The following is a 14,348-nucleotide window of genomic DNA, read 5'->3' on the forward strand; positions in this document are numbered from 1 at the left end:
TGGGTGAGTGAGTGATTGACTGACTTCTCTGTCTCTTTAAATGGTTCCTCTCTTACTCGTAATTAAAGATAAACAGGTGGACTGTGTGAGTAAGTGAGTGAGTGAGTGAGTGACTGTGTGACTGACTGACTGACTGACTGACTAAAAGCTTGACTAAGTGACTGATTAAATGACGGTCTTACTGTTTCCTACTACTACTACTACTACTACTACTACTACTACTACTACTGCAACAATAAACTGACAGATTGACAGACCCACAAAACCAGTTACCTTATTAGTGGTTTACAAATCTTAACTACTAGTGCTACGAGGATAAGAGGAGGAGGAGGAGGAGGAGGAGGAGGAGGAGGAGGAGGAGGGTGCTATGTGGTGGTAGTATAGTCCTCCTCCTCCTCCTCCTCCTCCTCCTCCTCTCCCCGGAAGCGATGCAGCAAACACAACATTCCAAGCACAACATCGTTAAAGAAAGAGGAAGAAGAAAAGAAAAATGTTATCTTAAGAATTGCATCGCTCAACAAGCTGCACAGAAGAAGAAGAAGAAGAAGAAGAAGAAGAAGAAGAAGGAGGAGGAGGAGGAGGAGGAGGAGGAGGAGGAGGAGGAGGAGGAGGAGGAGGAGGAGGAGGAGGAAGAAGAAGAAGAAGAAGAAGAAGAAGAAGAAGAAGAAGAAGAAGAAGAAGAAGAAGAAGAAGAAGAAGAAGGGTACGAGTAGGGAGTGAAGAGGAAGGAAAGGGAAGTAAGATGAGTTATATAGTGATGATATAACCCAGATGCTGCCACACACACACACACACACACACACACACACACACACACACACACACACACAATGGCTTGCTGAATTCATTAAAGGTCCCACTGAGAAGAAATGGCGAGCAACTAGATCAGGGAACATGTTAGAACATGTACGAGTGATTCTAAGTAAAAGATAAATAGATAAAGAAAATATTAATAAAAATCACTTAATACATTACACATTCCTCGCCAACAATGGATTATTATTATTAGTTATTTATGTAATAGAGGAGGACTGGCCAAGGGCAACAAAAACATCAAGAAAAAAAGGTCCACTCAATCACCATTACAGAGCCGATAGAGTTAGCCAAAGGTCAGGGGCAAATGTCTTCAACTGGTTTAAAGGGATTCACAAAAGAGATATAACGCATTTTTAACCCCATACTGAGAATCGCTTTGTTCTCTTTTATCCCTCATTACTGTTATAAACCAAGGCCACAAAGATAATTAGCCGGGTTGTCAAGACTGCTTCCACTAATGATAATATACACATCTTACTGATCCGTCACTATAGAACCGTAAAAAAGACAAGACTCTCAACATTGGCGTCCTGATCAAACAATTCCTATAGCTCTGTGTTCTAATCAAGTACATCTCTATTCTTTTACCTCAATTCTTCTCTTTTTATCTCTTCGTCTTCACATATAGCACAAGATTCCCTCAACACAACACTGGCGTCGTAATAAAACCATTCCTATAACCACCTCTGTGTTCTCTTGGTCAAGTATTACATTTTAATTCCTCTACCTCAATTCTTCTCTTTTTCTCTCTTCGTCTTCATCTATAGAACAAGATTCCCTCAACACAACACTGGCGTCCTGATCAAACCATGTCTATTCACCCCTGTGTTCTCATCAAGTACTACATTTTCATTCCACTATCTTAATTCTTCTCTTTTCTCTCTTCGTCTTCACCTATAGCACAAGATTCCCTCAACACAACACGAGTCCTGATCAAACCATTCCTAGCCATCTCCGTGTTCTGATCAAGTACTATATCCCCATTCCTCTACCTTAATTGTTCTCTTTTTCTTTGTCTTTGCCTAACACACGATTCCCTCAACATAACACTGGCGTCGTTACCAAGCCATTCCTAACCATCTGTGTTCTCCTACCTAATCAATCTTCCTATACCTCGATTCTTCTGTTTTTCTCTCTTTCTCTTCACCGATAACATAAGCAAATCATTCCAAGCCATCTCCGTGTTCTCTTCAACGCTGAGTCCATGTGCCTTTACTAATTAATGGCTTCCTGTCGAGCCAAGAGGACAACGAGACAAGGTTAATCTCTTCTGTACTGGGACACATTTTTACCTTTTAGTTTCTGTACGTTTAGACCATTTGTTGAGATTACGAAAGGTCTATAGAGGTCAAAAGATTAACCCCTTGAGTACGTACCATGACGAGTTTCCATATTCATTCTGCTTAGTATTTGATGACTTTGACTTTACACAGCTTCAAAAACTTATATGGGGTCCAATAGTGAAGACTGTGACCATTAATCTTCTGACCTCCATATACCCTTCCTAATGTCAAAAAATTGTACACAAATTTCAAGGTAAAAATATGTCCCAGTATTGAAGGGGCTGAAGGACACAGTCTTCATTATTTTCATACCCCATGTGAGTTTCTGAAACTGTATAAAACCACCAAATAATAAGCACAATGAATACGGAAAGAAGGCATGGTAGTGAAGGGGTTAAGAGGACAACGACACTAAACACTAAGGAGAGGCTGTGTTGTCTTTACTTTTTGAGTTATAACACACAGGATCTGACTCAATTTTTTATCCTGTCTTCATATCAACTCTTCTCGAGGCTCTATGTCGCTCCTTGCTCCACTACAGACATCCGCAGCGCGCTTTACGTAATGTCAATGTGGAAATACTCACACACACACACACACACACACACACACACACACACACACACACACACAATCTTATAACGAAATAAACTACAATAAACTACAATTATGACACCAAACTGCCTTTTTTTTCCAGTTCAAGTGCAAACATCCTCACTGAGATTATGTTACTGGGAATTATTCGTATGTAGCCAACTTATATTAAAATTAACTATACAAAGCATTACACTAAATTAGAGCTTAACTATCCTTAATTATGACACCAAACTGCTCTTTTTTTTTTTCCAACTTAACCCTTTCAATACTGGGACGCATTTTTACCTTGAGATTTGTGTACGATTTGACTATTTAATTGACATTAGGAAGGGTCTATGCGGGTCAGAAGATTAATGGCCACAGTCTTCACTACTCTAATCCCCCACACAAGTTTTTGAAGCTGTGTAAAGTCACCAAGTAGTAACCACAATGAATATGGAAACGCGTCATGGTACTGAAGGGGTTGAGTACAAACATCCTCGCTGAGATTACGTAACTGGAAATAGTAGTACAGTATGTAAGCCACTCAGATATTGAAGTTAACTGTACAAATCATTAAACTAAACTGGTCTTTTCTGTTCAATAGTTTCATGAGGATGTTATCTTCGTACACACAAGTGGAAGGAAGGACTCTCTCTCTCTCTCTCTCTCTCTCTCTCTCTCTAATTATAGTAATTATATTCCTTATCACCACATTTTCCATTCCATTTTTATCATTTTTCTGTTTAGCATTTGATATTCTTCGTTATTGTTTGTTTTATTTGTTATGATTATTGGAGAATATCGACGATTTCATTATGGGAAGTCAGGGTTGTTATTTCCAAAGTGTGTCGTATCGCTGAGGGGAATCCAGCTAGCCAGGGATAAACAGACAGACAAACAGACAGACAGACAGACAGACAAACAGACAAACAAATGGACAGACAGATAAACAGATTCAGTACTCTTATTATTGCAGATTCTTCAGTGAGTGGAATTCTCTCTCTCTCTCTCTCTCTCTCTCTCTCTCTCTCTCTCTCTCTGCGCCACTCTTAATGAGGCTATAATGTACAGAGATATAAATAGACAGATAGAGGATGAGAGAGAGAGAGAGAGAGAGAGAGAGAGAGAGAGAGAGAGAGAGAGAGAGAGAGAGAGAGAGAGAGAGAGAGAGAGAGAGAGATTGGTCTTATCACCTTAAAAAAAAAAATGGAACATGAAGCATCCTGTTTACAGTTAATATTTGTGTGTGTGTGTGTGTGTGTGTGTGTGTGTGTGTGTGTGTGTGTGTGATTAAACAAACCATCACCATAAACACACAAACACACACACACACACACACACACACACACACACACACACCAATCCACCAACCAAACTCATTCTCTTCCCATTCTCTTTCTCTCTAACCTTTCCAGTACATCAGCAATCCATCACACTACAGACACCACCTAACCCTATCACAAACACACACCTTTTATCCCTTCAGTACCATGTCACGTTTCCATATTCACTCTGCTTACTATTTGGCGATTTTACGCATCTTCAGAAACTCATGTAGGGGATTAAAATAGTAAAGACTGGCTATTAATCTTCTGACCCCCATAGACCCTTCCTCATGTTAATAAAATAATCTAATCACACCCAAAACTCAAGGTGAAAAGGTGTCCCATAACTGAAGGGGTTAAATTAGTGAAAACTGTGGCTATTAATCTTCTGACTTCCATAAACCCTTCCTAATGTCAATAAAATCATCTAATCACATAAAAAACTCATGGTAAAAATGTGTCCCAGTACTAAACCGGTTGAAATAGTGAAGACTGTGGCTATTAACCTTCTGACCTCCATCTAATCACACCCAAAAACTCATAAAGGGGGGGTTAACGATAAAGGCGCACGGATCACCATGTCAGCCATCCATATCACGGGCTGTACACCATGATGAGGAGTGGATGGAGGTGGTTCAGAGAGTGGAGGCTTTGTTGTGGGTCGTTAAGCTTCCACTCCCGGGCCTCATTACAACCTTGCCGCTGCCTCAAAGCAATCTTGTATCGACTCAGCACGAGGGAGGATGTCTATAACGGAAGGCAACGCATCTTCTTCTTTTAATGCTTCTTATTTTTTCTTCGTTTTGTGTTGTCTTCTTTCTGCTTTTTCTTCATCTCCTTTTTTTTTTCTTCTTTTTTTTTCTTCTTCTTTTTCTTTTTTTCTTCATCTTCTATCTTCTATTTTTTCTTCTCTTCTTTTGTGTTTTTCTTCTTCTTTCTGCTTTTCTTCATCTTCTATTTCTTTTCTTCTTTTCCTTTTGTTTTTCTTCTTTTTCTTCTTCTTTCTGTTTTTCTTCATCTTCTATTTTTTTCTCTTCTTTATTTCTTCTTCTATCATTTGTTCCTTCATCCTCTTGTTTTCTTATTTCTTGCTATTTATTCTGTATATCTTTTCATCTCTAGTCATTTTTTCCTCTATTCTTCTTCTTCTTCTTTCTTATATGTTGGTATCTAATTGTTTCTTATTCCTTCTATCTCTTCTAATTCATCATTTTCTTCTTTTCTCTTTTTCGTATCTCTTGTTATTTACTTTTTTTTCTTTTATCTTGTCATTTATCCTTTACTTTCTTATTTCTTGCTATCTTCCTCTTCTACGAGTCTCTACAGTTAAGTTTGAATATTTCCCTCATCTCTCTCTCTCTCTCTCTCTCTCTCTCTCTCTCTCTCTCTCTCTCTGAAAGTTTCCATTTTACTGCTTCAGTTTAAATTGGTCCCTGGATAGTTGTCTGATTGCACTGTCATACTCTCTTGTTTTCTTGTTTGTTTCCTTGGTAGCAGTGACGGTGGTGGTGGTGGTGGTGTTGCTATTACCACCACCACCACCACCACCGCTAGCAACAGCATCAAGAATAACAAGGAAAACAATAACAAAGACGTCGTTAACATCAACAAACACACGTATTAAAGAAAAACAAAATCAAACTGATGAGAGAGAGAGAGAGAGAGAGAGAGAGAGAGAGAGAGAATGGACAGACCTCTCTACCATTGCGCTCTTCCACTCCCACTCCCTCCCTCCCTCCCCCTCTCTCTCTCCTCAGCCCCCAGAGAGGCCGTAGAACAGTTCCCAAGGGGTTGCAACACCTGGGGGCGTGACAGCAGAGTAATTACTGTCACCTGGTGGAGCGTTCTTTAAGGGGAGACCTGAGCACCGCTGACGGAGGGATTAGCAAACTCTTCTATTCTCTTGACGGATTAGCAAACGCCTTCTCTCTAAATGACGAAGGGAGTGGCTGGGGTAGATGGGTGTGTGCTCTGGTGACGAAGGGAAGATGGGAGTGGTGTTCTAGTGACGGAGGGAAAAAAAGATGGGAGTGGTTTGTTCTCTAAATGACGAAGGGAGAGGCTGTAGTAGATAGGTGTGTGCTCTGGTGACGAAGGGAAGATGGGAGTAGCTTGATATGGTAATAAAGGGAGTGGTGTTGTGGTGATGAAGGGAATAAAGACGGGAGTGGTTTGTTCTCTAAATGAGGAAAGGAAAGGCTGTAGTAGATGGGTGTTCTGGTGACGAAGTGAAGATGGTGATGGTTTGATCTTGCTAATAAAGGGAGTGATGGTGGTAAATGGGCGTGTTCTTACTGATGACAAAAGGAAGAAAGACCCAACAACAACAACAACAACAAGTAGAAGAAGCAAACATACAAAAGAAGAGAAAAGTAAAAGGAATGTGCCATGAAGAAGGAGAAGGAGGAGGAGGAGGAGGAGAGAGCAAGGAGGACTGATTGATTGACTGACTTATTAAATGACTTCGCAACAAGGACGAGGAGAGCAAATGAGCACAAGAGATAAGCGCACACACACACACACACACACACACACACACACACACACACACACACACACACACACACGTGGAAGGGAGCCAGAGAGCTTTAATAGGTGAACATCGAGGTTAGAGTGATTTAACATGGCCGGATGTGAGTTGGTGACACGCAGATAACACCCCTCACTACCTTGCCTCACTCACCACTCACCAGTCACCAGTGGAGCAGGTGCACGGATGTTTCAAAACTCTCTCTCTCTCTCTCTCTCTCTCTAGCGTTTGTATTCAGGATTTTTTATTTATTTTCGCTTTTCTAGTATTTTTATTCTCTCTCTCTCTCTCTCTCTCTGAAGCATGCGCGTCTTGCTATTAACTGAACAATCATCTCACTCCTTCTGTTACTATCTCTCTCTCTCTCTCTCTCTCTCTCTCTCTCTCTCTCTCTCTTATGTAATGTCCCTCTTGTTGTGTACAGATGTCTAACTAACCAAGTAACTGACAGACTGACTCCTCTCTCCTCTTCCCCCCTCCACCACCTCCTCCTCCTCCTCCTCCTCCTCCTCCTCCTTCTCGTGACTGTCCTTGCTTCTACTGCTCTTCCTTTGTTACTTAATGTTTCTCTTCCTGTGTATCTCTTGTCATTGGCTACCTACCTCTCTTCTTCTCCTTCTTTTTGTTGTTATTGTTCATATTCTCCTCTTCCTCCTTCTGTCCTTCTCTCTCTCTCTCTCTCTCTCTCTCTCTCTCTCTCTCTCTCTCTCTCTCTCTCTCTTACTTAATGTGTTGCTTCCTAATTAACTGTTGATCTCTCTCTCTCTCTCTGTCTGTCTCTCTCTCTCTCTCTCTCTCTCTCTCTCTCTCTCTCTCTCTCTCTCTCTCTCTCTCTCTCTCTTAGTCAAACCTATGCAAAATTAGTCTTGGCTAGAGAGAGAGAGAGAGAGAGAGAGAGAGAGAGAGAGAGAGAGAGAGAGAGAGAGAGAGAGAGAGAGAGAGAGAGAGATACGCTACACTTTTTCATATCTAGACACACACACACGTACACACACACACACACACACACACACACACACACACACACACACACAACACAACACACACAGGTGAGGCGAGGCGAGGTGTGGTGACCCAATGCCAGCCAGAGGAAGGTCACCTGTACAAAAACACACCTTCCCCCTGACAGGTTAATTACGCCCATCACCTGTCACACATCACCTCCAGGTCTGACGTCTGACTGCATTACTACTGATTTACTGATTTACTTCCCTCCTCGTGTTTGTATTCTTCTATTCTTCTTTTTCACTCGTGGATATCATCGTGGTATATCGCTGCATTGTTTAAAAGAGAGAGAGAGAGAGAGAGAGAGAGAGAGAGAGAGAGAGAGAGAGAGAGAGAGAGAGAGAGAGAGAGTATAACGTCTACGATAAGCTTGAGTGAGGAAAAGAGGGGAAAAAGTTAATTAAGAAAAGATAGAGAGAGAGAGAGAGAGAGAGAGAGAGAAGAGAGAGAGAGAGAGAGAGAGAGAGAGAGAGAGAGAGAGAGAGATTAACCATAGACAGAAAAAAATAATAAAAATCACGAGAAGTTATTGTGAGGAGTATTGGTGTCATTTGAGTGGCCATCGACAGATAGGTGGCCAGAGTGACGAGTGATGAATGAGTAGAACTTCTCAAACACATCTGCGCTTCACCAACACTATTTTTTAAGTTTACGCGAATTTTAAGGTGTTTTTGAGGTTCCAGAGGCAGAGTGACAAGATTTATACACTATTAACTGGAAATACACTCTTGAAAACCCGGCTAGCCATCTCTGTGGCCTTGAAAATAGTCGTGGTGAAAGAAAATAGCGTTTTTTAATACAGGCCTAAAAAAACACCACTCCTACAACCTAATCTAACCTAACCTGACCTAACAAGTGCAATATCCTACACTAGAGTCACCCACGCACACCCACACAGACAGACAGACAGACAGACAGACAGATAGACAGATATTGACCACAACCAAATATTACAGTTACAGGAGAGCTTGGAAGGTATGGTCCATCAAAATGTTTTTCTGTAAGAGCTTGTAAATAGCTTAAAACAGAATAAAACTTGAAACATATAAAACGTCCATTTATACAAACGCCTGAAACTGACAGCCTAACCTAGCGGGACCCCAGCAGATGTTCCAGCAGGTGGGGTGATATGAAGACACGTATTCTTTTATTAAACTGAAGACACCTGGATTGTGCAGGTAAGGAAGTGACTCTGGTTTCTGGCTGGTAAGTGGCGGGTGTTAGATGGTGTGTCAGGGGAGTGTAGAGCTTCCAGTCACCATTATTGCAGGTATTTTTGAAGGTAATGCGTGGTTATAGTCTGTATTGTCAGGGAATCTTCTGCTGAGGAATCTTTGTCGTGTTGGAAACTGTTAGATTTTAATTGTATATACGACTTTTCATTTATTATTATTTTTTTTAAGAGGTGTGGATGTATTAACTCAAACTCCACTTAACAGTACATTCGGTTCAGGTGGAGGTTGTTGTGGTGCTGTGACTCTAGTGACATGTTGAAAAAAGAGAAATGAAAAGGTCTAAAAGAGAGCTCATATTTAACTACCTGTACACCTATCAATGAAAAGCAAAAGAAGAAAATAAAGAACATTCTCTCTCTCTCTCTCTCTCTCTCTCTCTCTCTCTCTCTCTCTCTCTCTCTCCTCCCTGGAAGCTGAATAATTATGGCAGCCTTTGAGAATATTCCTGGAGAAAGAACAAAGCATATCACAATACACCACACTAATTCTGCGAGAGAGTGAGTGAGTGAGTGGAGGTTATCGAACACGCGTGGATGTGACCTGTTATGCAATGGTGTGCCCTCAGCTACAGGCAGGAAGGAAGGTAGGCAGGCACACAAGTAAAAGGTAAGTGTGCAGGTAGTGTTGGTTAAGTTGCCCAGTTGTTCAATACAGTGACACGGTGTCGAGGTATTAATATGAGAGGTACTGCACTTCACACACACACACACACACACACACACACACACACACACACACACACCAACCAATATTTCATCTCTGTCTTACATCTATACCGTACACTAAATAACGATAATTCTGTGTGTGTGTGTGTGTGTGTGTGTGTGTGAGAGAGAGAGAGAGAGAGAGAGAGAGAGAGAGAGAGAGAGAGAGAGAGAGAGAGAGATTCACGTGGAGAGTTGGACAAAATTACTCTTTCCCGGCAAGAATAATTCACCAACCACGTCATGGCAACAAGCACCACGCCAGCCAATCGCTACGTATGTGTGTGTGTGTGTGTGTGTGTGTGTGTGTGTGTGTGTGTGTGACGAGCAAACAGGCCCTAGAGCGCAAGGCCGTTGGTGAGATATACAGAATGAAGTGTATGTGTGCTTCTCTCTCTCTCTCTCTCTCTCTCTCTCTCTCTCTCTCTAACAGAGTAGCAACAGGGGCATCTTCACGTCACACCACCGTCTCACTCCGCACTTTAAACTGACACCAGCGAGGAATTATATATTTAAGCCCAAAGGAGAAGAGTAAGAGGCGAATAAATCATTGACATCCAATCACAGGAAACACTACCAATATTTTAACCTCCTCAGTATCACGGCACGCTTTTCATATTCACTCTATTTACTATTTGGTGATTTTATACAGCTTCAGAAACTTATGGGGGTTATTAAAATAGTGAAGACTCCGGCCATTTATATTCTGACCTCCATAAACCATTCCTGATGTCAATAAAATAATCAAATCACACCAAGAACTCAAGGTAAAGATGCGTCCCAGTACTGAAGGAGTTTAAATGGTGAAGACTGAGGCCATTAATCTTCTGACCTCCATAAACCCTTCCTAATGTCAATGAAATAGTTCAATCATGCCCAAAACTCATGGTAAAAGTGCGTCCCAGTACTGAAGGGGTTAAAAGAACAAGCAGAAAAAGATAACATTTCCTAAAACAACATACAGAACTGACTATAAAACACAGGATATCAATGCAATAACGGAAGAAAGTGACACAAAAGTATATCTGCATCAAAACTGATCAAAGAAATATGAATCTGACAAGAGGCCATAAAAAAGACTCGTAATATTAAGCAAAGACAAATGTTCAACTGCTAATGATGGCACACCACTGTTTACTTCACTGCAGCATCACAGCATCACTGGAGGACTCACGGAGCACAGATTAACACTGCAGGCATGACAAATTACGAGTTACTACAGAACCACTCCAGCTGTCAGTGATGCCTATCGAAAACATTTTAATTCATTCAATACTGGGACACAATTATACGGTTAGACCAATTTATTGACATTAGGAAGGGTCTATGGAGGTCAAAAGACTAATGGCACAGTTTTCACTATTCTAATTCCCCACATAGTTTCTGAAGCTGTTTAAAATCACCAAATAGTAAGTAGAATGAATGTGGAAACGCGTCATGGTACTGAAGGAATTAAACTTGCATTATATTTCATTAAGTTTAACGATTAAAAAGTGCAAGAAGAGAGAGAGAGAGAGAGAGAGAGAGAGAGAGAGAGAGAGAGAGAGAGAGAGAAAGCACAGTGGATATCGCTACTTTGGTTTTAAACTCCAAACAAAACTAACCAATCCCAGAAACTGAATCTTTGACCTTTTCACAGCCTGACCTGAAGCTGTGGGGGTGTTTTAAATCTCTCTAAATTCCAGTGACGCATCAACACTCAGAGAGAGAGAGAAAAAAATAGAAGAAAAGAAAGTGCGAGACAGGAACGTGGCTTACGAACTCAACACATCATTTTCGTTGTCTCATTCTGAACACGCTGAGAAGAAAACGAGTAAGCTTCTATTTAGTTCCACTCTTAACCCCTTCAGTGCCATGAAGCGTATCCATACTCACTCTGCTTACTATTTGGTGGTTTTATTCAGCTTCAGAAACCCAGGTGGGTGATTAGAATAGTGAAGACTGTGGCCATTAATCTTCTGACATCCATAGACCCTTCCTCATGCCAATAAAATGATCTAATCGTACACACATCTCAAGGTAAAAATGTATCCCAGTACTGAAGGAGTTAAAATAGTGAAGACTGTGACCATTAGTCTTATGACCTCCATAGACCCTTTTTAATATTAACAAAATGGTCTAATCGTACACAAATCTCGAAGTAATAATGTGCCCCAGTATTCAAGAGGTTTATTTGATGTATAAACTCTCGCTAGGAATGTGAAAAACGAAAAGAAAAAAACAACGAAAGGAAAGAAAAAGCAAGACGATGGAACAATCTTCCTTTTCCCTCCCATAGATCTCAAGCCTCTCATTCCTTGTGAAGTGATTTGCATGCTGGTGTGGACTGACTCGTTTAGCTTTTGTTTTGCTCTGAGGTCTGTATTCTGAAACGCTTTGCTCTCTCACCACGACTATTTTTCAAGGCCACAGAGATGATCAGCGGGGTTTTCAAGAGTGTTTCTCCAGTTCATAGTGTAGAAATCTTGTCAGTCTACCTCTAGAACCGTAAAAACATCTTAATAAACTCATGTCAATTCAGATAAAGCCTTTTGAAAGAGTGAAGGTAAAGGGGCAGAAGTGTTTAAGAAGCCTACTCATTCAAAACCCGTCACTCGGGCCACCTAGCTGTCAATGGCCACTCAAATGACAGCAAGACTCACAATAACTGCTTCTCGTGATACATTTCCCTCGCTTGGTTAGGTGAGGTGAGGTTAAGCTAGGTTAGGTTAAGTGAGGTTACATGAGTCTTTCTACAATTATACACGAAATAATGATGTTGACACCTATAATAATGATGCAAAAACATACAGGATAAATTAACTCCACACGTGCTAAGCCTGTATGTGTGTATGTGTGTCTACCTATCATCGGTCTATAACCCTGCCAAACCCTTCCAGCTTAACACCACACAAGAACACAACCCCGGTATACACATGAATATCAACCCCTTCAGTACTGAGACGCATTTCTACATTGAGTTTTGTGTACGATTATACGATTTTCTTGACATTAGGAAGGGTCAATACAAGTCATTACCATCCTAACACCCACGAAAGTTTCTGAAGCTGTATAAACCCACCAAATAGTAAACAAATGAATATGGAAACGTGTCATGGTACTGAGTTAAGGATACATTCAATAGCATTCATATTTTATCTTTCAACATTCATCACCGGAGCAACACAGAAGCAACACTACATAGCATATAGAGGGAAAGGCACGTTTAGGTATTGTGTTCCATTGTGTTGCCTTGTCTAGATGTAGTGTTACTGTGTGCCTTGTATTTAGGTCTAGTGTTGCTGTGTTTAGTGTTACTCTGTTTAGTGTTGTTGTATTTGGTGTTACTGAGCTTAGTGATGCTGTGTCTGGTGTTACTGTGTTTAGTGATGCTGTGTTTAGCGTCTTAGTTTAGTGTTGCTGTGTGCTTTTCGTTTAGATCTAGTGTTGGTGTGTGCCTTGTGTTCTCCAGTTGTTCACCCCACGAAGGGAAACTCGGGCTGGGCTCTCCGTTCTCCTCTTCCCTCAAAAATCGATGAGGAACAGCACGGGCCCCTCCTGTACCCCGCCACCCCCACCACACCCCACACCCTTAACACTCACCATTGGCCCCGAAGATGCGCTCCATGGCTGAGGGTTAACAGATCCTCGTCACTTTGTAATTTCAGAGTAACATGGTATAAGTGCGGTTCACCACAGACATACGCGGCGCACACCCTTCCCTCACACAGCTTGGTCATCACTGGCTGCCTCGAGTGGCGTGCGGTATATATGCCTTCAATGTTTGCCGCTCAGGTGCCAGCTACACTTTTTCCCTCCCAGTGTTTTCTCTCGATACACTCAATGCACACTTTGATATGCGGTGTGGTAAATAATTCAGGTACTCGTGCAGATATTTCCTCAGGTACTCTGGCGGTGTGTAACTCGTGGTTTACTTGTATTAAGGTATTTATGTGCAAGGAGTTACCAATTTGGACGTTTTGTTTATTTATTTATTTTTTTTTATCTGAGTCAGAAACGTTAAATTAAGTTAAGCCTAATTTATGACACCACACTCATCACTTCCCGGGAAAAAAAATTAGAATAAAGTTTGTAGGAATGCTAGAAGTGACTATGGAAGGAGTGAAAAGTGATGAGAAATACACAAATAACGAATGTATCAATTGTTAATGTAAGGATGAAGTAATCTCTCTCTCTCTCTCTCTCTCTCTCTCTCTCTCAACAAATCTATAATAGGCTTAAAGCTACACGTTTCTTTTTATGACTTTCTAAAAAATATATATACCAATAATCCTAACTAATCTCTCTCTCTCTCTCTCTCTCTCTCTCTCTCTCTCTCTCTCTCTCTCTCTCTCTCTCTCTCTCTCTCTGTTTACTCCTGCTGGCGTGGGATCTAATGAGTTTACTCGTGTTTGCATATACGGCTGAGCTGTTTCACTTCTGTTTGTATGTGATTTGTTTGTGCAGTGTTGAGTGTTGAGTTTGCTATCATTAATTCATTTAGATACATCCCCTGTGTACTTTATTCATCTGTCTATTCATTTCTATCGTTTTGTCTGCCTATAATTTCAAGCTATCATCTATCTATCTCTATCGTTTTGTTTATCTATCTGTCTGTCTGTCTATCTATCTATATACGTATATCTATCTATCTATCTATCTATCTATCTGTCTGTCTGTCTGCATGTCTATTTGTTATCTAACTATCTATCTACCTATCTATCTATCTATCTATCTATCTATCTATCTATCTATCTATCTATCTGTCTGTCTGTCTGTCTGCCTGTCTGTCTATGTACGTACGTATGTATGTATGTATGTATGTATCTAACTATTTTCATGGTGTGGTTTGTATTTCCAGCTGAAAGTAACAACCGTATTATCAACCTATC

At 40.8% G+C, this 14,348-nt stretch overlaps 1 protein-coding gene across 4 annotated transcripts in view; it reads right to left on the reverse strand.

Annotated features, from left to right (window-relative positions):
• The window catches only part of LOC123507664 (unconventional myosin-X-like), an 86,008-nt gene extending 72,812 nt beyond the window's left edge, over window positions 1–13,196 (reverse strand). For all 4 annotated transcript variants that reach the window (XM_045260769.1, XM_045260768.1, XM_045260767.1 and 1 more), the window contains exon 1: window positions 13,060–13,196. In XM_045260769.1, the coding sequence (XP_045116704.1) occupies window positions 13,060–13,084 (25 nt within the window). In that variant the 5' untranslated portion in view covers window positions 13,085–13,196. The remainder of the gene's footprint in view (window positions 1–13,059) is intronic.
• Window positions 13,197–14,348: the final 1,152 nt, after the last annotated feature.

This window comes from Portunus trituberculatus, chromosome 23, assembly GCF_017591435.1.
Source record: "Portunus trituberculatus isolate SZX2019 chromosome 23, ASM1759143v1, whole genome shotgun sequence".
Classification (NCBI taxonomy): Eukaryota; Metazoa; Arthropoda; class Malacostraca; order Decapoda; family Portunidae; genus Portunus; species Portunus trituberculatus.